A 27,181-nucleotide genomic window follows, 5' to 3' on the forward strand; every position below is an offset into this window, starting at 1 on the left:
GGATGCAAAGATGATTCAACATACACAAATTAATAAATATAATATACTACCTTAATATAATGAAAGATAAAAAAATCCTATGATTTTGAATAGATGTAGAAAAAGCATTGACAAAATTCAACACTCTTTCATTATAAAAGATCTCCAAAAATTGGGTATAACAGGACTATACTTGAACGTAATAAAGGCAGAATGACAAATCTACAGCTAACAACAGACTCAACAGTGAAATGCTGAAAGGTTTTCCTCTAAACTCAGGAACAAGACATGGATACTCCTTCTCAACACTTCTATTCAATATAGTACTGAAAGTCCTAACCACAGCAATAAGGCAAGAAAAAGAAATAAAAGGCACCCAAATTGGAAAGGAAAAAGGAAAACTGACTCTGTTTTCAGATGGTATAATCTTATATATAGAAAACCCTAAAGACTCCACCAAAAATACTGTTAGAACAAATAAATTCAGTGAAGTTGCAGGACAGAAAATCAACATACAAAAATCAGTTATGTTTCAATATACTAACAATGAAATATCTGAGAGAGAAATACAGAAAATAATCCCATTTATAATAGTCTTGAAAACAATTAATTTAAAGAAACAAATTTAACGAAGGAGGTGAAATTTCTGTACACTTAAAACTATAAGACATTGATAAAATAAACTGAAGAAGACATCTATACATGGAAAAATACCCATCATAGATCAGAAGAATTAATATTGTTAAAATGTCCATCTCTCCAAAGGTATCTACAGATTCAATTCAAAACCTACCAGAATTCCAATGACATATTTTACAGAAATATAAAAACCATCTTGAAATTTCTGTGGAACCACAAATGACCCAAATAGCCGAGCTTGAGAAAGAAGAAAGACAGAGGCATCATGATTCCTGATTTCAAGCTATATTACAAAGCTATAGCAATCAAAATAATATGGTACTGGCATAAAAGCAGACACATAGACCAAAGGAACAGAATCAAGAGCCCAGAAATAAACCCATGCATATATGGTCAATTATTTGATAAGGGAGCCAAGTTCAGTGGGGAAAAATATTCTTCTTAATAAACAGTATTGGGAAAACTGGATATTCATATGCAAATTCTCTTACATCATTCACAAAAATTAACTCAAAATAGATTAAAGACTTAAATTAGGACCTCAAACTGAAAAACTCCTAGAAGAAAACATAGGGATAAAGCTCCTTGACATTGGTCTTAACATTAACTTTTTTTTAAACATTTTTATTGATTTATAATCATTTTACAATGTTGTATCAAATTCCAGTGTAGAGCACATTTTTTCATTTATACATGAACATATATATATTCATTGTCACATTTTTTCTCTGTGAGCTATCATAAGATCTTGTATATATTTCCCTGTGCTATACAGTATAATCTTGTTTATCTATTCTACAATTTTGAAATCCCAGTCTATCCCTTCCCACCCTCCGTCCCCTTGCAACCACAAGTTCGTATTCTATGTCTATGAGTCTATTTCTGTTTTGTATTTATGCTCTGTTTGTGTGTGTTTTTTTTTTAAGATTCCACATGAGCTATCTCATATGGTATTTTTCTTTCACTTTCTGGCTTACTTCACGTAGAATGACATTCTCCAGGAAAATCCATGTTGCTGCAAATGGTGTTATGTTGTCGGTTCTTACGGCTTAGTATTCCATCGTATAAATATACCACCTCTTCTTTATCCAGTCATCCGTTGATAGACATTTAGGCTGTCTCCATGTCTTGGCTATTGTAAATAGTGCTCCTGTGAACATTGGGGTGCAGGTGTCATCCTGAAGTAGGGTTCCTTCTGGATATATGCCCAGGAGCAGGATTCCTGGGTCATACGGTAAGTCTATTCCTAGTCTTTTGAGGGATCTCCATACTGTTTTCCACAGTGGCTGCACCAAAATGCATTCAAAAATCCACAAATGACAAATGCTGGAGAGGCTGTGGAGAAAGGGGAACCGTCCTACACTGCTGGTGGGAACAGTAACTTTGTGATATGACATTGAAAGCAGAAGCAACAAAAGCAAAAAGTAAACAAGTAGGACTCTATCAAACTAAAAAGCTTCTGCACAACAATAAAATTAACAAAATGAAGAAGTAACCTATGGAATGGGAGAAAATATTTGCAAACCATAAATCTGATAAAGGATTACTATCCAAAATACATAAGGAACTTGCACAACTCAATAGCATAAAAACAAATAATCTGATTAATAAATGGGCAGAGGACCTGATAGACATTTTTCCAAAGAAGATATCAAAATGACCAACAAATACCTGAAAAGATGTTCAACATCATTAATCATCATGGAAATACAAATCAAAACCACAGTAAGATACCCCCTTACACAGCTATTATCAAAAGGACAAGGGACCACAAGTGTTAGGAAGGATGTGGAGAAAAAAAGAACTCTAGCGCACTGTTGGTGGGAATGTAAACTGGTACAGCCACTATGAAAACAATATGAAGCTTCTTCAAAAAATTAAAAATAGAACTACCATATGATTCAGCAATTCCACTTCTGGGCATATATACAAAGGAAATGAAATCACTGTCTTGAAGAGATATCTGCACCCCCATGTTCATGGCAGCAGTATTCACAACAATCAAGACATGGAAACAATAGATGAATTGGTAAAGAAATTATGGTATACATACAATGAAATATTCCTCCATAAAAAAGAAGGAAATCCTGCCATTTGTGGCAACATGGATGGATCTTGAGGGCATTATGCTAAGTGAAGTAAGTCAGACAGGGAAAGACAAATACTATACGATCTCATTTATACAGGGAATTTAAAAAAAGTCAGACTCATAGAAATAGAGAGTAGAATGGTGGTTGCCACAGGCTGAGGGATAGAGGAAATGAACAGATGATCAAAATGCATAAACTTCCAGTTATAAATAGGTCCTGGAGATCTAATATATAGCATGGTGAATACAGTTAACCATACTGTATTATATATTCTAATACTGCTAAGAAAGTATGTCTTAAATGATTTTCACCACAATAAAAAGGCAATTATATGAAGTGATGGATGGGTATCTAACCCTATTGTGGTAATCACTTCACAATGTGTATGTGTATCAAATTGACTTTACACCTTAAACATATACAAAATTATATGCCAACAATATCACAATAAATCTTCAATAAGTGAATGGGAAAATAAACTGTAGTGCTTCCATACAATGAATATTATTTGGTGATAAAAGAAATGAGCTATCAAGCCATGAAAAGACACAGAGAAATCTTAAATGGTTATTGCTAGGGGAAAGAAACAAATACGAAAAGACTACATCCTGTATGATTCCAATTATATGACATTCTGGGAAAAGCAAAACTATGGCAACAGTAAAAAGATTTGTGGTTGCCAGGAGTTCAGTGGGAGGGAGCAAGGGATGAATAGGGAAGCACAGGGAACTGAAACTATTCTGTAAGATACTTAATGGTACACAGATGTCATTACACATTTGTTAAGACCCATAGGATGTACAATACAAAGAGTGAACCCTAATGTAATCTGTGGACTTTAGTTCAAAATAAAGTATCAATATTGGCTCAATGTTTTAACAAATATATCACACTAATGCAGGATGTTAATAATAGGGGAAACTTAGTATGTGGGGAGTGTTTAAGGGTTATATGAGAACTCTCTCTACTTTCTACTCAATTTTTCTCTAAATCTAAAAGTAAAGTCTATTAATTAAAAAAAAATTCCTAAAGGAGACAAGAAAGGAGAGAAAAAGAAATAGGATGGAAGTGACAAATATAGAGCACAAAGTAAAGATGTAGGTTTAAACTCAAATACATCAATATCACATTAAACATATAAGAAGTGCTCCAGTTAAAAAACAAAAACAGTCAGACTGGATTAAAAATATTGAACTATATGCTGTTTACAAAAACATACCTAAAACATAAGGAAACAGAAAGGTTAAAAGTAAAAGTTTTACAGAAGATATTTCTGGAAAATACTAACCAAAGAAAGCTAGTGTGAATATATTAATATCAGAGAGAAATGACATTAGGGAAAAAAGTAATACTGGAAATAAAGAGGATTACTTCATACCAATAAAAACTGCAATTAACAAGAATATATTACAGTGCTAAATCTGTATGCATGAAAAGCATAGCCTTAGACATATAACACAAAAATGATAAAATTAGATGGAGAAATGGGCAAATTCATAATTACAACAGGACATTTTAACATCTCGCCTCAGTAACTGATAATCACACAAAATCTGATTTTGAATATAGAAGATTCAAATAAAATAAACAACTGAATCTATCTCCCCATAACTGCAGAGAACACATTTCTATCAAGAATACACAGAATATTTTTTTAAACAGAACATACACCTAGGCATAAAGCAAATCTCAACCTACTTCAAAGGTCCAAGATCAATTACAATGTAACTAAAGTAGAAATCAACTACTAAATAGATGTCAACAAAATTCCCATGTTTTTCAAAATTTAGATATAACATTTTATATAATTCATGGGGTAAAGACAAAACCATAGGAAAACTGAAAAATACTTTCAATGCTATAACAAATATAGTACATATCAAAACTTGTGGACTGGATACGAGTGAAATTCAGGGATGCTGTTAATGTTCTAATTATTCTCTGGGTATTAGCTACATGACTTTGTTCACTTTGTGATCGTTCATTAGGCCACACACTTACAATTTTGTATTTTTCTCTCTATATGTTATTCATCAATAAAAATTTACTTAAAATATCATGGGCTACAGCTAAAGGAACACTTAGAGGAAATGCATTAACTACATTATGTAATAAATATATTTTAAGAAGGATAATAAATTAATAAGCTAAGGATTCATCTTGAGAAGTTAGAAAAAGACTGTAAGATAAATCCAAAGAAAGTATAAATAAGAGAACAATAAAGATACTAGCAGAAATTGCTGAAATATAAAGCAAACATAAAATAGAAAGGACGTACACAGCCAAAACTTCTTCTTTCAAAATACTAATAAAATGAGCCAAGTACTGGTAAGACAAACAACAAACAAAAAAGAGAGAAGGAGGGTAAAAGTTACTCAGAGGGAATTTGAAAAACTTTATGCCAATAAAGTTGAGAATTCAGACAGCATAAATGCATTTCTAGAAAAATATAATTTACTAAAACCAAATGATTAAACAAGAACTAGAAATAGGTGACTAGTCCTATAACTTAATTAATTCATCAAGTCTAAAACCTTCCCACAAAAACTCAAATTCCAGATAGCACCAAATTTTAGGAGACAAATAATTCAAGTCCTATAAACTTTTCTAGAGAACAGGGAAAAAAAGGAATACTCTGCAACTTATTTTTTGAGGCTAGCATAACCTTTATATCAAAACATAGCAAAGACATGATGAGAAAGAAAAATTAGACCTCAATTTCACTCATTAAGACTGATACGCTTATATAACAGAAACAGACTTACAGACATAGAATACAGACTTGTGGTTGCCAGGGGGAAGTGGGGTGGGAAGGAATAAACTGGGAGTTCGAGATTTGCACATACTGACTAGTATATATAAACTAGATAAACAAGTTTATACTGTATAGCACAGGGAAATATATTCAATACCTTGTAGTAGCTTATGGTGAAAAAGAATATGAAAATGAATATATGTATATCCATATATGGACTGAAGCATTGTGCTGTACACCAGAAATTGATACAACATTGTAAACTGACTATAACTCAATTGAAAAAAAAGACTGATGCAAATAGCCTCAACAAATATGGATGAACAAAATGTAGTAAAATACAAAAAGAGTAATGTCATGGCAGAGTTGTGTTTTTCCTGGGATGCAAGGTTTGTTTAACACTAGAAAAATCCATTAATCAGTACACTAATGACATAGAGGAGAAAAAAAATCCTTTGACCATCCTGATAAAACAGAAAACCTCTCAGCAAATGAGACAAAGAATGATCCTCCATCAAAGACCTCAGAGAGCACATAGCCTTGCTGACACCTTGATTTTGGACTTCTAACCTCCAGAGGAATAAATTCCTGTTGAAAGAATAAATTTCTGTTGTTTTAAGCCATCCAGTTTGTGACTCTTTGTTACAACAGTCCTGGGAAACTAATACAATACCTAAATTTATATGTTAAAAACCAAGCAACAAAAAAACACCCTAAAGCAAATATCATACTTAAATGGCAGTTTATGGCAATTTTCCCTTTTAGGTCAGGTACACTAGTTTTATTCCACATGATACTGGAAGCATTAGCCAACACAATGAGGCAAGAAATGTACAAGGCATAAAGAATGAAAAGGAAGAAATAAAACTGTCACTACTCACGGTTCATATAAGTGGATATGTAGAAAACACAAAATAATTTATAAGTGAATTGTTGTTAATTATTAAAAGAGTTTAGAAAGGTAACTATATAAAATACAAAAATAAACTGTATGGAAGGGTTCTGGAAATATGGTGGTGGTGGTGGTAGCATAGTTTTCCAATTTCTCAGAAACCTCACATGAAAACAGACTGAGCTTATAGATGGCAAACCAAATCCCAATAGACAACATTCACAACAAAACTGGATGGCATGTATCACCATGAATTACTAAATACAAATAGGTGGTGACAAAACACCAACCACTGCTAGATCTATATTATATCAGCATCTGTACAGAATGAAGAAGAAAAGGAGCTTAAGTGTCTAATGGACTATAGAAAAGGAGAACTCCCAAATAGCTAACAGAAATTCACAGAAAAGCTTGATGGGGAAATTTAAGAACAGCAGTACAAATTGGGGAAGAATTTGCCTTCTCCATTATTGAGTGAGTACAAGGGCCTCATAGCATAAATGGACTAAAGAAGTTGGAACAGTCTAGCACCTATGAACCCTCAAACTTGACCCACTAAAGCTCTCTTCTAAGACAGGCTCCAGAATGAGGAGAAACGTGAGAGTACAATCAGAATTGAATAGGACTGAGACAACAGAGATGAAAGAAAGAAAAGGTATAGACCAGTGCTGTCCAATAGCACTTCTGTGATGATAGAAATATTCTATACCTGTGCTATTTAATACAGTAACCTCTAGCCGCAGTGGTTATCCAGAATTTGAAATGTGACTCGTTCAACTGAAGAACTAAATTTTTTGAACTCTTATTTAAATTTAAATGTGCATAGCCACATGTGGCTAGTGGTTATCATACTGGATACTGCAAGCCTACACCAAAAAAAAGGAGGCGGGGGGGGGGACGAAAAACTGCTTTATTTTTAAGCACTTCAAACAAACAAAACCATCACCAACAACTACACACTGAGAAAAAGGAACTCTGTAAAGTTAGTAACACTTTCCAAAACCCAACTCATTGTAAAAGTTTAATTTCACATTAAAATGAGAAATAGTGAAGTTTCAAGATAAATACCCTAAAATGTTGTTTTAAAAAAATAAACAGCATTAAAAAAAACCCACAGAAAATGAAAGCATGCCAGAAAAATGTGTACATAAAACAAGTCAAAATTGCAGCCAACTATTTCAAAATGAGCTAAAAGACATTAAGAGAATTATACAAGATAAGAAGAAATAGCATAAAACAGAAAAACTCAGAAATGAAGTACTCAAGCTCAGGAAAAAATTAGAAATGAAATAAATCATTTCAGAAATGAATAACAAAAGAACAGAAGAGTAAATAAATAAAGCTAATAATGACAAAAGAGAAGAGAAGGCAAAAAGAATAAAAACTTTAAAGTTAAGAAGAAATGAAGATTATGTATATTTTACCACAAGATAAACATTAAAAAAAGAAGTGAAGGTAACTAAAGTGATCTATAGATTTGATGCAATCCCTATTAAAATTCCAATGGTGTTTTCAGAAATAGAAAAATCCATCCTAAAATTCATATGTAATCTCAAGGGACTCTGAGTAGCCAAAATCCTGAAAAAGAAGAACAAAGTTGGAATACTCACACTTTCTAATTTCAAAACTTACTACAAAGCTACAGTAATCAAAACAGTGTGGTACTGGTGTGAGGACAGACATATAGACCAATGAAATAGAACAGGAATCTACAAACATACCCTCATATGTATGGTCAAATATTCTGACTAGGGTGCCAAGAACATTCAATGGAAAAAGGACAGTCTTTTCAACAAATGATGATGGGAAAACAGGATATCTGAGTGCAAAAGAATGAAGTCAAAGACCCTTACCTTCCAGCATACATAGAAATTAACTCAAAATGGATCAAAAGCTAAAATTATAAGTCTAGAAAAAAACATAGGGTGTGTGAAAGTGCATCAGTCATTGCCTGGGGCTGGGAGTAGAGATGTGGATTGACTGGGAAGGAGCACAGGGAATTCTTTTAGGGTAATGAAAGTATTCTATATCTAGACTGGAATACTGGATACACAGGGGTATATGTCTGTCAAAATTATCTAACAATATGTTTAAAATTAGTGTTTTTAATGTAAATTATACTTCAATAAATTTGACTTTTTAAAGAAATTAATAATGATTTATAAAGGTCTCTTTAGTTCAAAAATTTAATAATCTATGAACTCCACAAAATTTTTGACTACTATAGATTTTATATTATACTGATATCTTAGAACAATATGGCTGAAAGAGACTTCAAAGTTCTCTTAATCAAAAAGTCTTATGCTTGAACCTTCTCTATAACATTCACACCAAGTCATTCAGCCTCTACTTAAATACCTTCAGGGAGAGGGTATCTTAAGAAAATTCACTTCAGTTTTTGGACATGTCTAATCATTGGACAGAGTTTCCTTATGATTACCTGAAATCTCACTCCTTGTAGGTCTTACCTATGGAAACATGCATGGAATAAATTTAATTCTTTTCTCCCTGACAGCCGTTCAAATATTAGGAGGGAGCTATTATGTTCTTCCTAAATCTTCAATTTTCCTAGTTTAACATCCAAATTTCCTTTAACTATTTTTCAAATAAGATGGTTTTAAGTACTCTCACCATCCTGAGTGCCTTCCCCTTGACACTATAGGGTTTGTCAACCTCCTCCTTCAAAAGTGTTGCCCCCCAAGTCCAGCACAATACTTCAGGTATGCTGTAACCAGAGCAGAATATAGGATGATTACCACTCTTCTATATATTATATTTTTATTGCTACAATTTAATTTCAATGAATTTTCTTAGAGTTATTGGCTTATGTTGAGCTTACAGTCAATTAACAACCTCAAATGTTCCATGTGTGCTGCTGTGAAGCCACATGTCATCTATTCTGTTCTTGTACAGTTGGCTTTGGGGATCCAAGTACAGGATGTTTTCTTATTCCCTATTTGCCTTCATCTTGTTAGAATGGGCTCATCATTTCAGCCTATTGAGGTACCTTCAGATATGACACTATCTTCTAATATATTAGTCATTTTTTTCAGCTTCAGATCATATATGCATTCAATCAATATTCACAAAGGTCCTCACTGACATATTCTTATTCTAAATTCATATGCTATGTACACCACACAATTTGATATTCAGCTGCATACTTTTTACTTTCTAATCATTTCATATGTGAAAATCTTGTTTCCACAATAATATTTTAAGCTTATTCATAGAAAGGGTCATGCCTTCTACTTATTCTATAGTACCAGGCACAGATTAGGTATTCCATAAATCTTTGTTGATTCAAAACCTCAATTACAGTATTTTTATTGTATGGCTGCATCAAGAATGAACCACAATTGATCTACATCTGATGTTTACTGAAGTGCTAACTTTCTTTTTCATCCATACAGATATATTTGTGGGAAAGGCTATACTTGCCAAAGCATCACAAAATTAATTCAAAATCATTGACAAGCTATTATAGTACAAACAGAGGCCATAGTGCCACCTAGTGAACATTATTAGTTTAGTTCTGCTGATCACAAGCTCATTTTCACTCCTCTAATGCAAAGGCATGATTTTTTAAACTTCATATCATAAACAGAACCAATATAAAACCAGCACATGAGATATGGCTGTCTTCACTTTAGTTCATATAAATATTCTATAAATAGTATCATCTTATGTCTGTTTTAAGTCTTATTGCTATACTGTGCTTTGAGATTATGCTTTAGTTTTCTCAATCTATGGTAATACTAATGACACTAGTGTACCTAAACTGCAGTTGCAAGCTGAGGATGGAATTTCTGTACTGAGTTAAAAAGTACTCAATTGTGTATTACCATTAACTTACAGACTATCACCAAAATAATCCATTATCCATCTCTTAATAAAAATTAAAATTTTATTATAATTTGCAGCAAAATCACATTATATCAAGTTGTGATAAATTGGTTACTTTGTAACCCAGGTTCATTATCCCCATACCAAGTCTGTCTATTCAAGCCTGTGACTTTCACAAACCAAACATTTAAAAGTCTTCAAAAATAATCGAATAAAATTAGGGTATTGGGCTTAAAGTGCTATAAACTCCCCAAAGGCAGAGTTGATGTCTATGAAACTACATAGTTTAATACTGTGTTGTAAAAATATACTAGAGATACTCAATAGATACTGGCAATTTAAAATTTACATTTACACAACTTAGAAAATAAACTAAAGACATTACCTATATTTAGCATTGTTATCTCAAAACGATGCTGCCAAATGCATGAACTGATGAATCTGTAACACAGCCTACTAAGAATTCTGAGGAATATATTCTCCAACTTCTTTGACCCACCCAAATTAACTTCTGACCTATGACTCAGTATTTCTTATTAAAGTGAAAGGAATTGAGGTAGAGAAATGAATAACAGGATGATTTTTTTAAAATACCATAATCTTATTCAGTTCTGATAATCAAGGGTACTCAAAGATCTTTGATCACGTTTAATTTCCAATTATTCAATAGTAGAAAGGACAGAAATAGCATGAACAAATAGAATTCCTATATGAGGGAAACTGACTGACAGGTATTTATGGAATCTCTATGACTATTTTTTAATGCACTGAGCATCACTTACTATGCATTAGGCTCTATGCCAGATATCAGACAAAATAAAGATAAGATATGATCCTATCCTCAAGGAGATGACAATTTAATAGGGAGCTAAGACAGGTATATAAATAACTAGAATACAATTAGATTACATAAGTACCTAGGTATAAACAGAAGTATTACAAAATCTTAAAGGAAGACCAAGACTCAAAAATTTCCTCAGGGAGCTAAGACGGTCATTAGGATCTAGGCTTTGAAAAAGGTAGGGATACAGGGCAGAGGTAATTCACAATGGAGAAGCATAGAAAAAGTTATACAGGTCATAGTTAGGAAGAGCAGGTATTCCAGTTGAGGACAAACAGTAAACAAGTAGAGGAAATAAAATAAGATTGTTTTATTTACAGACTATGGAGGACCTTAAGCCTAAAGAATTTGGTTTTTATTTACAGGGAGCCAATGAAGACTACTGAGCAAGATATAATAATCGGTTGGAAGATTATTCCAATAGCCTTAGAAGTAACAAGGGCTTGGACTGGGTGAGGTAAAAATGGAAGAGGAGACAGCTGGTAAAAGTATTGCTGAGGTAGAATTGACTAGATGTGGCACATTACTGAGTATAGGGGGAGAAGAAAGAATCCATGAATCTAAGATACCAGTCTTTCAGCTGTATATACCCAAAGACAGTAGAAAAGTGGATGTGGGTTATGAGGGAGATCATAGCTAGAGATATAGATTTGGGAATGGAGAGCTGAAGCTAAGAAAACAGTTGGTGGATTACCTAGGGGATAGTGTACAGTAGAAATAAGAGACCAAAAAATAAATTCATTCAACAAATTTTTATTGAAAACTTATCATGTACCAAGCATATTCATGGGATAAAATGGAGAATGAAATAAACATAGTACCTGCCTTCACTCAACATTTATTTGGTGAAAAGAGACTAGCCAGTAACATAAATAGAAAAGGAAGAGTCAGAGCAATAGGATTAAGAGAGTATGTCATAGAAGCCAAAGAGAAAGTTTTCAGAAGGAAAAAGTGGTTAACAGTATTATATTCCTTTGTGCTAGAGAGACCAGAGGACAAGAAAGACTGAGAAAAAAATCATTAGAGTTGATGATTAAAAGGTCATTAGTGATATTCAAAAGATCAGCTTATAGAATCATAGATATAAATATCGAGAGAGGAGCAGGTGGTGAAGCCAAAACCTTGGAGTCTTTTTTGTCTCTTTTTTCTCTCCTGTCCTACATCTGGTATGTCAGAGAATTCTGTCAGCTTTACTTTTACATTCTATCTAGAATCTGACCACTTCTTAACCATCCACACTTCCTCCACCCTCATCCATGGCACTATAACTTCTTCTCTAGATTATTTCAGTGGCCTCCTAACTGGTCTCCCTGCTTCCACCCTTGCATCCAGCCCAGTCTATTCGACACAGTGGCCGAGTAGTTTTATTAAAATGCAAGTCAGATTTCTCATTCCTCTGCCCAAAACCCTCGTCAACTGTCTCCCTATCTCACTTAGAGTTAATGACATAAATATTTACAATGAACTACAATGTCTTTCTTCCATGATCTGTTTCCCCACTACTTCCCTGATCACATCTCCTGTTTTCCCTAAAAGTCCCTCTGTTCCAGCCACACTAGTCTCTTTGCTATTCCTCAAATACCCCATGTATGCTTCTATCTTCAAAGCCTTTGTACTTGCTACTCCCTCTGTTGGAATGCTCTTTTTTCAGATATCCACATAGTCAGATCTGTCATTTCCTCAGGTCTCTACTAAAACTCTATCTTCTCACTGAGGCCTTCTCTGGCCACTCTATATAAAATTTCAACACTTCATTCCTCTTCTAAAACACTTAATACCACCCTTTCCTGCTTAGTTTTCTCCTTAGCACTTACCAGTATCTAATATAACAGGAGTCAGCAAACTGTTTCCTTTGGGCTATATCCAGCCCACCATCTATCAAGCTAAGAATGGTTTTAGTGTTTTGAAAGGTTGAAAAAAATAATAATATTTTATGACACAAGAAATTTATATGAAATTCAAATTTCAGTGTTCCTAAATATAAAGTTTCATTGGAAAAAAGCTATGCCAATTTGTTTACATAAGGTCTATGGCTGCTTTCATGGTACAACAGCAGAATTGAGTAGTTGTAACAGAGACTGTATGGTCTAGAAAACCTATAATATTTACTATCTGGTTCTTTACAGGAAATTTGCTGACCTCTGTAATATACTATAAAATTAACCTTTTTATTGTCTGTCTCTCTTAGTAGACTATAAACTCCATGGGGTAGGGGGTTTTGTCTATTTCATTCACTACTATATTCCCAATGCCTTGGACAGTACTTAACATGCAGTAGACATGCAGTCAATAAATATTTTTGTATGAAAGAATACTAAAAACGTATAGGGAGTAATTTTAGGTTAGAAAGTTTGGTGATAAAAGGAAGGACAAACTGTAATTTGGGGAGGGTGACAAGGTTGAAGGAAGGTTTTTGGATAAAGAAGACCTAAAAATCATTGTAGTGACAGGGGAAAGAAACAGTAGAGAAAGACAGATTAAAGAGCTAAGGTTGAGATTTGTAGAAAAGGTCCTCAGAGAAAGTCACTTCTTTCTCAGAGCTAAAGGAGAAGGAATGGGTAAAGAAGAGGGAAGCTGATGAAGTTCATGTCAGTGGCTACAGCTCAGAAAATTACAAGATAAGGTTTTCTGCTATAAGGAAGGATAAGGCATAGGGGCTTAAGGATAAGAAAACATTTTGGAATCACCAAGGATTGGTGATGGATGAGGAATATGACAGAAAGTCAACAAGAGTCAGTTTTATTGACTGCCTATCTGAAAACCATGAAATTTTAGTAGATTCAATAAACAGAGTTTCATAAATTTTCTGAACAGTGCTAAAGTAGCTCAAAGGAAAGAGTGAAAAAAGCAGACAATGAAAATTAATAAGGCTAGGTGGGAATAGCAAAATAGTAAAATACAATGAATTGTGTAATTTTTTTCACCTTTCTGTCTTAGTGCATTGTAGAGTATTCCTTACATATGGAGGGTATCAAATCAATGTCTGCTAAGTTTAAGACAGAAGGATGAAATGGAGAAATATACTAACAGTAATCAAACAGCAATCTGGCCTCAGATGATATAATCACACCCTGAGGATACATAGTAGGACCTATCTGGTTTCCTGCTCTCTTCTTCCCCTCTTCACTACTAATACCATTTGAACTCCCAGTTATAGGCTTACTTCTATACTAGGCTCTGGGACCAAACTTGACGGTAGTTAGAGGAGATTCAAGAAGCACTACTTCAAGTCTTGGAAGACTGTATCATCTATTCACTTTGTATTCTTCTTCCAGTAATCGCATTCCAGTCCGGCTCCCTATGCCTGAGCCCTACTCTTAAAAACAGCCTCATGTCCCCATCACTTTAGGTTTGGAGTTCTACCTTGCTCTTTCTAGTCTATCTACACATACCCCCAGTGACACAAAGATTTGTGCAACAGTCCAAATCTCTGTGGTTGAAGACCTGTTCTCTGCTGGTATGTTTATGTGATGCCAATTACTTGTGTGCCTCACTTATGGAATATTTCCTTCACTGCCATGATCTTAATCTGCCCATTAGGATACCCTGATGCCAGCATCTTGGATGAGTTGAGGGCAACTTATTCATCACTGTAGCTTCAGAGACTACTATGGTATCTTGTACTGTGTTCTTTCTATCTTGACTAGCTGATTAGATATCCTTCCCTGACCTGTGGATGCACCCATCCTCCCAACTGGCATGTCTAGCTCCAGGTCCAGGTCCTTCCCAACCTCCCAGATCAACATAAATTAAGGAAGTTACAAAAGCTTTGTGATCACCTTCTTTACAGGACCTTAAGTAAGCAGCAGGCAACTATCTTTCTGAAGTAGTTAATGGTATCCTGTGCAGAAATACAATGAATTACGTTAAAAAAGCTATGTGATAATCTTATTTTCAGGTCTTTAAGCAAATAACAGTCAACTATCTTACAGAAACACTTAAATGCTAGCCTGTGTAGAAATATGATGAATTAAGTAACATTTCAACCTCTCTTCCAGGACTGTAGATTTATAACATACAAACTAAATGGTAAATATTCTTTTGAAGGAAAATCTGAAGTATCAGGCAAATGCACAACCTTTCAAAGTAAACAAATCTTCAAAGAAAATGTCTAGAATTATAGCCTTTAATCACATATTTCCCTCTAAACTTGTCATTAAAACTTGAAGAGCAATAAAAAAACCTCTATATTTTATCTGGGTCCATACTTGTCCTTCCTGTTTTTTATCTTTCCACAAGCCAATACACCCCCCATTATGTGCATACTATACGATACCCAAAGAAAGAAATGCCCCAATTGATTTGGGAAGTATAAATGGCTCTATCCTTAAACAAGTTTTATCTTTTTACATTCTAGAATTTTGCTCCATAAGAAATCAATTGCTGAACATTTTCTAGAGTGGTTAAAAAGGCACGAAATAACCCATGAAATAAAAGACTGATCACTTCATCCAAGTATTTGCTCTCACTGAATGTCTAACAAAAAATGTGTACCTTAAAATTTAGTCTGCTTCAAAGGACAATGTTGCAGATGGTTAGTAGCAGATAACCTTGTTCAGGAATTTCAATAATATATTACCTTTCAGAACAGGGTGCTAAAAATAAACAGTAAGTAATGGAATGAATAAGGCTCCCAAATTCACTCTTCTTTTGGGAAGTTCCACTCATTAATGTTTACACTGTGCAAATCGGGAAAATATCAATTTGACTTTGTCCTGTATGAAGGAACTCTCAGACATCCTAATCTACCAGCCAAGAAGTCACACGACTGTAACCATTTCTCTGCCACTGCATGTGAGAACATTCGCTGCTTTTGAAAAACAGATAAATCAAAGAACCTTCTCAACTTGTTCCAAAAGCAGGTAACAAGAAGCCATGTTCCTCTGCAGCTTGGCCAAGTCCAGATCCATTTGATCAGATGCATAAAATCTCAGAGAACAGTAGTACCAGTGTAGGGCATCAGCATAATCTTGTACCTAAAGTTTAAAAAGAAATAACAAAATCACAGAGATATCTCTACGTTTGATCCTAATGTTTCCAAGTCACCTCTAGTACCAAACAAAAAAAATGGCATTGTTTAGGCATTTTTAGGCAACCAAAACACAACATTCTCTCTAGTTGAGTGCTAAGTGCATTTTATTATCAGTTTTGACCAATAGAAGATATAGATAAAGTAGCAATCAATATTCTCTCTTCTTCCCTCACATTAGAAGTTTCATGGAAACCATCAACAAAATTAAAGGCAGTCTATGAAATCCGAGAAAATATTTACAAACCACATATTCAATAGGGGGTTAATATCCAAAATATACAAGTAACTCCTATAACTCAAAAGCAAAAACAAAACAAAACAAAACAACAAAACAAAAAACAAAGCCTGATTAAAATAATGGGCAAAGGGTCTGGACAGATTTTTCCAAAGAAGACAAACAAATAGCTAACAGGTACATGAAAAGGTACTCAACATCACTAATTATCAGGGAAATGCAAATCAAAACCACAATGAAATACAACCTCATATCTATTATAATGACTATCATCAAAAAGACAAGAAATAACAAATGCTAGTGAGGATGTGAAGAAAAGGGAAACTTTGTACATAGCTGGTGGGATTGTAAACTGGTAGTGCCACTATGGAAAACAGCATGGAGGTTTCTCAGTAAATTAAAAACAGAACTATCATACAGTCTAGCAATCCCACTTTTGAGTGTACATACTAAGAAAATGAAATCATTATGTCAAGGAGATATCTGTACTCCCATGTTCATTGCAGCATTAGTCACAATAGCCAAGGTATGGAAATAACCTAAGTATTGTCGACTGATAAACAGATAAAGAAAACATGGTATATTTATACAATGGAATATTAGCCATAAAAAAAGAAATCCTGCCATTTGCAACAACATGGATGAACATAGAAAACATTAAGCCAAATGAAAATAAGGCAGACAGAAAGACAAATACTGCATGGTATCATTTATATGTAGAATCTGAAGTAAAGAAAGAAAAGTCAGACTCATAGAAACAGAGTAGAATGGTGGTTGCCAGGGGCTTGAGGGTGGGGAAATAAGGAGTGTTTGGTAAAAGGGTAAAATTTTCAGTTATAAGATGAAAAAGGTCTGAGGATCTAATGTATACATTTGATATACAGTGTATATGTGGTGACTAGGGTTGATAACACTGGATTGTATAATTGAATCGATAAGACAGCAGAACTTAAATGTTCTCACCAAAAAAAAGGTAAATATGTGAGGTAATGGATGTGCTAATAAATAAATCTATTGTTAGAATGTTTTCACAATGTATATGTATATCAAATCAAATCATCACACTGTACAGTTTTAATTATAATTTTGTCAATTATACTTCAATAAAACTGAAAAAAAAAGAAACTTCACATGTCGGGTGAAGAGTCTGAGAGAGTGGTGAACCACCCAAGAAAACTCAAAATACAATTTAAAAGTTATTAAAACAACAATGATAAAAAATTTAAAAGAGAACATCCATAATTTACCACGCTAATACAGCTATTTTCATTTTTATATGTCCCATTTTAACTTTACCCTTTTGTATTTTACTTTTGAGGCAATTTAAATTTTTCAGTGAAGAAGCTATTAGAAAAAATCTGACAGGAATAACCTGGATAACTTTTTTTGAAATAAGAAAATTCAGATTGCTCATGCATACCAAGGTAAGGTAGATGAGTCCCTTGTACCCTATCAAGAAACTTCACATTTTTCAATGAAAAACAGGAGTAATTAGCACCTAAAAGGAGTAAAGTTCACTCCAACTAGAAACAACTGTCGTGAATAGGTATAACACTGCCTTTGACTATTTAGAATCAAGATTACATTCTTCTCCAGTGCTGGAAATGGGAGTTAAAAATATCATTTTATAGGACTAGAAAATGAGAGAAAAGAAAAGATTCAATAGGAGAAGGGAATTCTGAAGTAATTTTTCACCTGCTTGTCAGTAAATAAATAAATAAAGACCCTCTAAAATAAAATAAGAATACCACTCTATTTTGCAGCACCTTAAGGTATAAAACAAGATATTCCAGAGGGATTAGGTACATAGCTCAGTGGCAGAGCACATGCTTAGTATGCACAAGGTCCTGAGTTCAATCCCCAGTACCTCCATTAAAAAAAAATAAGTAAAACAAGGTGTTTTGATATACGTACACACTGTGAAATGACCACCACAATCAATTAACATATCCCATTCTTCTGCAATGTCTAATCTGATATTATCTAATATATTTTTCTAATATGTAGTATATACTAATATCTTTTTCATCCTAGATATACTTTTCATCTCTAGAAGTTTGATTTGGGTCTTTTATATCTTCCATGCCTCTAACTTTTTGAACGTATGGAATACAATTATAAGAGCTATTTTAATGTCCTCTGTTAATGTTAACTCCTATGTCAGTGTCAATTGTTGCTTCTTCTCTTCATTACAGGTTGTGTTTTCCTGCCTCTTTGTATGCTTGGTAATTTATTACTGGATGCCACATATTGTGAACTTTACTTTGTTGGGGGCTGGATAGTTTTGCATTCTGATGAATATCCTTGATCTCTACCTTGGCAAGCAATTAAATTCCCTAGAATCAATGTGACCCTTTCAGGTCATACTTTTGATTTTTCAGGTAGGTCTGGAACAGTGCTCAGTTTAGGACTAATTATTCCACACCACTGAGACAAGACACTTTTGAGTTCTCTACTTAATGCCCCATGAATTAGAAGTTTTCCCGTCTGGCTGGCATGAACAGGCTCTATTTCTAGACCAATGTGAGTACCAGACAGTGTTTCCTCTAATATTTTTATATAGTTATTCCCCTGGCTTTAGGTATTTTCTCCTCATTTTGTCCTGATTAGTACTCTGCTAAACACTGGAGGACTCTCTGATTGCTTGGGTTCTCTTTCTTTGCTGTGTTCTCCTCTCTGATACTCTGCCCTATGGACTCTAGCTACCTAAGTCTTCCCGGACTCTCATCTCCATCTCTTTAAATTAAGAAGACTGCTAGGACCTACTGCAGTTTCTATTCCTATGCTACAGCCTGGAAATTCAAGGCAGTAGCATAGGAACAGAAACTGCAGTGCTCACCTTGTTTATTTCCTGTCTCTCAGAGATCACTCTTCATTGCCTGATGTCCAGTGTCTTTAAAACCATTTTTTCAAGTATTTTGTCTTGTTTTTTGGGGGGGGGGAGGAGCAAGGTGTTGTTCAGGCAAAGACATAAACCTAGTCTCTGTTACACCTTTGTTGGAAGCGGAAATCCATTACAACTGTTTTTTTTTTTAAACAGTACATTTGAAGTGATTGGATTATGAAAGACTATTCTTACGTAAAAAAAAATTTTCTATAGTTTCAAATCTTTCTACAGTAAATCTGGATTGTTTTGTAAAGAGAAAAAAGTATTACACATTTTTGCATTTTTTACTGCATGACAACTTTTTTAAAAAGCTTTTTTTAAAGAGCAATGTTAAGTTCACAGCAAAATTGAGAGTAATGTACAGAGATTTGCTATATACCCCCTGCCCAACACGTCCCCCATTATCAATATCCTCCACCAGAGTGGTACATTTGTTACAACTGATGAACTTACATTAGGGTTCACTCTTGGTGTTGTATATTCTATGGATTTATACAAATGTATAATGATATGTATCCATCATTACAGTATCATTCAAAGTATTTTCACTGCCCTAAAAATCCTCTGTGTTCCATATGACAGTTTTTTAAGGAAACAAAACCCCTCTGACCTTCTCTTTCCTCATGTTAAAATAAATTACTTCCCTATATCTTAAGATCAGTGATGTCATTTTCCTACACTGAAAGCTCCCAATGGGGATGAATCACACCTTAGTATTTTAAAATAATTTTTGTCCAATGTACATTATGAATATTTAATAAATAGATAGTACCTAAGCAGAAAGAGATCATTGAAATACTTGATGCTCTATGGTTTTTATAGTGAATATACTGCTTCATTTGTTGGGGTACAGAAAGAACATAAAGAATATAAACAGATTATTCTCAAACCTCAAAACTTTCAGCAGCTTTTTTCCACAGAATGTTGTGTAAACAGTGTACTAATTCTGTTGTCAGTTGACTTCCTGTTTGGTGATCTGGAAAAAAAAAGTAAGTGTGAAAAACAAGAATCAAGATCTATTACATTAAATAAACAGTGCTAAATATATTCAGAACCTATAATCTTTAAGTAATGGCTACAAATACAATCACATTCAGACAGGTTTTCATCATCAATTTTAGACTTACTAGCAAAAGTGATTATATAATACAATTAGAGTTTGCTAGAGTCATTGTAATTCGCCCATCAATCTGTAATAGTTTTACAGCCTAGTCTCTTTTTAATGTATTTTCCATGTTCCAAATTTGATCATCATCTGGTGTCTTAATGTCATTGTGAATGAACAGACAGCAATGTTAGAAATCATTAATAAGAAATGTTTATACTATTATGTACTAACTAGATCAGATCAAGTTCACAAGAAAGGCCAATTATACCTTAAAGCCTTTGTAAAACACTTTAAGACCACGTTTACACATAAACTCTGTTACTTTAATTGTAACTTGTGTCTGATTGTTTCTGGTCTAGACATTTACAGGGTTTAAATGCATTAGCACACACTAAGGTAAAGTTTAAACTATAATAGAATTCTATACCCCCTTCACTTCCATCCCTTTGGCTCTATCTATTTCCACAAAAGTCTTGATTAGAACACTGAGAGTCTCTGACCCCTCAGCCCAGTCAGCAGACATAGTTTGTTCCATGACTTAGTTAAAAATACATGAGAGTAAGTAGTGCATAAAGTATCTACTTAAAATATTATAACAATTTGAAGGCATAAGTGTATAATTAGATATCATAATAAAACTTTGGCTAATGGTAATCTTAGAAAATTAGTTATTCTGCATAACCAAATTTTCAGGTTACTTGGTAGTTTACTTTCATTAAACATAAAATATTGTTTTTTATTTTAAAAAGTCTAACTCATTTAAAGTTCTTAATTTTTCTAAAAATTATGTTTTATGAATTAATTTTTCTAAACATACTTTCTAGCTTTCTGAAGCACAGTTTAACTTTTGCTTGACTATTCAATGTCAACGCTAACAACTACTGTACTCTATTTTACTATTAATACATCACAGTGATGCCTTCAGTAATTATTAAATAGTACAGATTATTATATTTTTTTAAATATTTGGAACTGTTGTATACAATTTGTAAGGTTTTTTTCCCTCCCACGTGAAAAGGTTATGTGTATATTTCCCTGTAGGCCCTTCTTCCCTTTATAATATGCTACTATTAAAATGCTGAGGGTTGGAAAAGCAGATAATCAAGCTTATCAACATTGGGTCTAAAAATAACTGGATTCTTAGGATATGGAGGAAGGGTGTCATCACTAAAACACAGTTTATACAATCTGAAGTTCAAAAGACTCTTAGAGATTATCTAGTCAAAAGATTTCCTTTTTTAAAAATCAATGAATTTGTTTTTTATAAAAACATGATACATAATTATAAAAATTCAAGCAATCTGGAAAAATACAAAGAAAGCAACAAATCACCTAAACTGCAACCAGAACAAATTCCATTGTTAACATTTGGTGACTATCATTTCAATTACATCTTTATATATGTGTAGAACTGGAAGGACAGATGGGGGCGAGTATTTTCTAAGAAAGGGACTGTACTATCTGTGTTCTTCAGGGTATAGGGTTCTACAGAGAAGTGGGGGGTTAGTGGAATGCTGAGATTTGGCTCTACATCTCTGCTTCAACCAGAGCCATTTTAGTCTATTTTATTTGGGGCAGGGTTCATGTAAGATTGCATCAAAAAGGATGCTGCTGCTTTTGAAGTTAAGAAGTTAAAAACTAGGAATGTAGCTCTCAACCTTCATTTTATATTTGGAAAAAATCAAGATCCAGATATATTATTGACTTGCCTGAATGTATACAGTTAATTTGAGATCAAACTGAAACATGAAATTATGTTTCTAACTTCACAATTTTCCATTACACATAAGCTTTTAGCTCAGAAGTTTGTCTGTTTTTGTTGCTCTATTTTTATTTTTGCTTAGTTTTCATTCTAGCTTGCCAATTACGTGGAATCTGGACAGGTGAAGTATTACAGCTAAAGGGTATTAGGAGAAAAAAAGGAAGTAAGAAAAAGGAAAAATCTGTTGGCCTGAGGATCTACTACTGTTCTGACATCTATCTGAGAATTACATGCATATTAACATCTTTCTAAAATACTTGTAGAAATCCTACTAACCTATAATGATTTTTTCAATCTTCTCCTTGGCAAGCAATTCTTCCTTCTTCTGTAAAAGCATGTCAATGTGGAGCAGTTGAGCTTTTCCAATATTTTCAGATGACTTAAAATGTTCACAGATAATCTTCAGGAAACAAAACCCAACAGATTCTCTGTTCAATGAGACAAAATTTAAAGTGGTGTGAATAGAATAACTGTTTTTTTTAATTAATGAGAAGTTTGAGTATGAGCAAAAAAGGCAAGATAAAACTGTATCTGAGCTTAGGTAATATCAATACATGTCTAAATAAGTCTATTTGTAAACAATAAATAATTTAATTCAATTTCTGTTTAATTTATTCAGCCACAAAAATTTTCTTTCTATGAACACCTACAGTCAGACAATCATCTCTCTACTAATAACTAATTTATTCTTTTTTTCCAAAACGGTTGCCAATTTATAAAAATCAGAACATGAAATCCAGTGAAGATACACGAACTGACATTAGAAATTTACCAGTCCCTTGTCGTGAGAACTTTTCCAATCTACTCTCTTAGCAACTTTCAAATATACCATACAGCACTGTTTACTATAGTCATCATGTTGTACATTACATCCCCAGTATTTATTTATTTTATAACTGGAAGTTTGTATTTTTGATCACCTTCTCAAGTCATTATCCTGTACAGCTCAACGTATACAGTGCTGAATGTCAATTACATCTCAGTGGAACTGAAATAATAAAAAGAAATTTACCAGTTCCCTCTGCCAACAACTCCTTTTAAAAATTTATTTTCCTTCAATATACAAATAACACACCAGTAGATTATGACTATTGCAAATACAAACAGTTCATGAATTGGAACTTAATATTGTTAAGATGTCAATGTTCCCAAAGTAATCTACAGATTCAATATAATCCTTATAAATATACCAATGATTTTTTTTTCAGAAATGGAAAACTCTATTCTAAAATTCATATGGAATCTAAAGGCACCCTGAAGAGCCAAAACAATCCTGAAACAGAAGAACAAAGCTAGAGGACTCATACTTCCTAATTTCCTATTTTATTGCAAAGGTACAGTAGTCAAAACTGTTGTACTGGCGTAAAGACAGACATATACACCACCAATGGAATAGAATAGAGAGCCCAGAAATAAATTCTCACATATATGGTCAAATGATTTTCAAGAAGGGTTCCCAGATCATTCAATGGGGGGAAAACCATCTTTTCAACAAACGGTGCTAAGACAGCTGGATATCCGCATGCAAAAGAATAAAATTGGAACTTTACCTTAGACCATATACAAAAATGAACTCAAAATGGATCAAAGACCTAATGGAAGATCTAAAATATAAAGCTCTTTGAAGAAAATACAGGGTAAAATCTTGACAACACTGTATTTGGCAATTATTTCTTTGATAATTGGCAAAAGCAAATGTAACAAAAGTAAAAATAAATTGGACTACACCAACCTTTTTAAAATTTTGTGTATCAAAGAAAACAATCAAAAGAGTAAAAAGGCAAACTATGTAATGGGAGAAAATATTTGCAAATCATGTATCTGATACAAGGTTAATATCCAGAATGCACATAAAACTCAACAACAAAAAAATCAAACAACTTGACTTAAAAATGGGCACAGGACTTGAACAGACAATTCTCCAAAGAAGATATACAAATGACAACAGTCACATGAAAAGATACCTGACATCACTAATCATTAGGGAAATGCAAAACAACACCATAATGACATACTATCTCATACCCATTAGGATGGCTACTATAAAAAAAATAACAAGTGTTGGTGGGGATGTGGAAAAATTAGAAATCTTGTGCACTGTTGGTGGGAATGTAAAATGGTGTAGCCACTATGGAAAACAGTATGGAGATTCCTTTAAAAAAATTAAAAACAGAATTTCCTCCACAGAAGAAACCTTGGTTGAGGCTGTTACAAAAGTCTAAATCCCTTTGCAAGAAAAAAAGAAAAAGAAAAGAAAAAACTGTGAAATCCACAAAGTCTCATAAAAAATCAAATATTTTGGGGGGACAGGCACAGGTGAGTCCATTCAAATAAATGGCTACAATTGTCAAAAAAAAAAACAACCCATAAAATTTCCTTATGATCCACCAATTCTACTGCTGGATATATAGCCAAAGAATTGAAAGCAGAGTCTTAAAGAGATATCTGTATACACATGTTCATAGCAGCATTATTCACAATAGCCAAAAGGTGGAAGCAATGCAAGTCTTCACCAATGAATGAATGGATAAACAAAATATAGTACATATATAGAGTGGAATATTATTCAGCTTTAAATGGAGGAAATTCTGACATAAACTACAACATGGATGAACCTTGAGGACATGATTCCACTAATATGAGGTACCTAGAGTAATCAGATTCATGGAGACAGAAGTAGAATGTTGTAAGCCAGGGACTGGGAAAGAGGGGGATAGGGACATGCTGCTTAATGGGTACAGAGCTTCAGTTTTGCAAGATGAAAAGAGCTCTAGAGACTGATGAATATACTTAACACTATGAATGTTAACTGTTAACACACTTAACAATGTGAATGTACTTAACACTAATGAACTTATACTTTAAAATGATATATTTTATGCTATGTGTATTTTACCACAATTAAAAACTTAAAAATTTTTAAATTAAAAAATGAAAATACTAAACATAAAGCTGACATTGCCTTGGACTTCTACCTTTTCCCAGTCACCTTCTCACAGGTAAACACTTCTATGTATGGTAAGTATCCTTTTCATTCTTTTCTTGATGCATTTATATACATGTGTATACCTATAGGAACATAGTTTTAAAATATATAACTGACATATTATGTATACTTTGCTTCTTTATATCTCAATAATATGTCATAGAGATCATTATATACAGATTTACCCTATTTTTTTGAACTGCTACATAGTTATTTTACAATATAGAGATACTTTACTTTTCTTACATATTCCTCTATTAATAATATTCAGGATGCGTTCAGAGTTTTATTATTAAAACAATATTCCAGCAAATATCTTTGTAATCATGTGAAGTAGCACATATAAATACCAAGGAGTAAAACTGCTGAGTATGAGCACTTTAGACTTCATCCTGTCAATTGGTCCCCCAAAAGAGTGGGTACTAGAGAAGCTGGCAACCTGGAAAAACCAATGGGTACATATAAAAATTTAAATTCCCATCAGCAACATTTTTTAAACATTTTTTATTGATTTATAATCATTTTGCAATGTTGTATCAAATTCTAGTGTTCAGCACAATTTTTCAGTCATACATGGACATATATACACTCATTATCACATTTTCTTCCTCTGTGATTCCCTGTGCTATACAGTATAATCTTGTTTATCTATTCTACAATTTTGAAATACCAGTCTATCCCTTTGCACCCTCCGTCCCCCTGGCAACCACAAGTCTGTATTCTATGTCTATGAGTCTATTTCTGTCCTGTATTGACGCTTTGTTTTTTTGTTCATTTGTTTGTTTGTTTTTGCTTTTGTTTTTTAGATTCCACATATGAGCGATCTCATATGGTATTTTTCTTTCTCTTTCTGGCTTACTTCACTTAGAATGACATTCTCCAGGAACATCCATGTTGCTGCAAATGGCGTTATGTTGTCGGTTTTTATGGCTGAGTAGTATTCCATTGTATAAATATACCACTTCTTCTTTATCCAGTCACCTGTTGATGGACATTTAGGCTGTTTCCATGTTTTGGCTATTGTAAATAGTGCTGCTATGAACATTGGGGTGCAGGTGTCATCCTGAAGTAGGGTTCCTTCTGGATACAAGCCCAGGAGTGGGATTCCTGGGTCATATGGTAAGTCTATTCCTAGTCTTTTGAGGAATCTCCACACTGTTTTCCACAGTGGCTGCACCAAACTGCATTCCCACCAGCAGTGTAGGAGGGTTCCCCTTTCTCCACAGCCTCTCCAGCATTTGTCATTTTTGGATTTTTGAATGACGGCCATTCTGACTGGTGTGAGGTGATACCTCATTGTAGTTTTGATTTGCATTTCTCTGATAATTAGTGATAGTGAGCATTTTTTCATGTGCCTTTTGATCATTTGTATTTCTTCCTTGGAGAATTGCTTGTTTAGGTCTTCTGCCCATTTTTGGATTGGGTTGTTTATTTTTTTCTTATTGAGTCGTATGAACTGCTTATATATTCTGGAGATCAAGCCTTTGTCGGTTTCATTTGCAAAAATTTTCTCCCATTCTGTAGGTTGTCTTTTTGTTTTACTTATGGTTTCCTTTGCTGTGCAGAAGCTTGTAAGTTTCATTAGGTCCCATTTGTTTATTCTTGCTTATATTTCTTCTAGGAGAAAATTTTTGAGATGTATGTCAGATAATGTTTTGCCTATGCTTTCCTCTAGGAGGTTTACTGTATCTTGTCTTATGTTTAAGTCTTTGATCCATTTTGAGTTGATTTTTGTATATGGTGTAAGGGTGTGTTCTAGCTTCATTGTTTTACATGCTGCTGTTCAGTTTTCCCAACACCATTTGCTGAAGAGACTGTCTTTATTCCATTGTATATTCTTGCCTCATTTGTCGAAGATGAGTTGACCAAAAGTTTGTGAGTTCATTTCTGGGCTCTCTATTCTGTTCCATGGGTCCATATGTCTGTTTTTGTACCAATACCATACTGTCTTGATGACTGTAGCTCTACAGTATTGTCTGAAGTCTGGGAGAGTTATTTCTCCAGCCTCTTTCTTTCTCTTCAGTAATGCTTTAGCAATTCTAGGTCTTTGATGGTTCCCTATAAATTGTATTATGATTTGTTCTAGTTCTGTGAAATATGTCCTGGGTAATTTGATAGGGATTGCATTA

General features: G+C 33.6%; 1 protein-coding gene across 1 annotated transcript in view; it reads right to left on the minus strand.

The window, feature by feature from the left end:
* The window catches only part of TEX11 (testis expressed 11), a 296,261-nt gene that overhangs the window by 109,180 nt on the left and 159,900 nt on the right, over positions 1-27,181 (minus strand). Inside the window, exons 14-16 of the mRNA XM_072956668.1 lie at positions 22,343-22,494; positions 20,087-20,172; positions 15,881-16,018 (exon numbers count right to left, since the gene is read on the minus strand). Of these exons, the coding sequence (XP_072812769.1) occupies positions 15,881-16,018; positions 20,087-20,172; positions 22,343-22,494 (376 nt within the window). The remainder of the gene's footprint in view (positions 1-15,880; positions 16,019-20,086; positions 20,173-22,342; positions 22,495-27,181) is intronic.

This window comes from Vicugna pacos, chromosome X, assembly GCF_048564905.1.
Source record: "Vicugna pacos chromosome X, VicPac4, whole genome shotgun sequence".
Lineage (NCBI taxonomy): Eukaryota > Metazoa > Chordata > Mammalia > Artiodactyla > Camelidae > Vicugna > Vicugna pacos.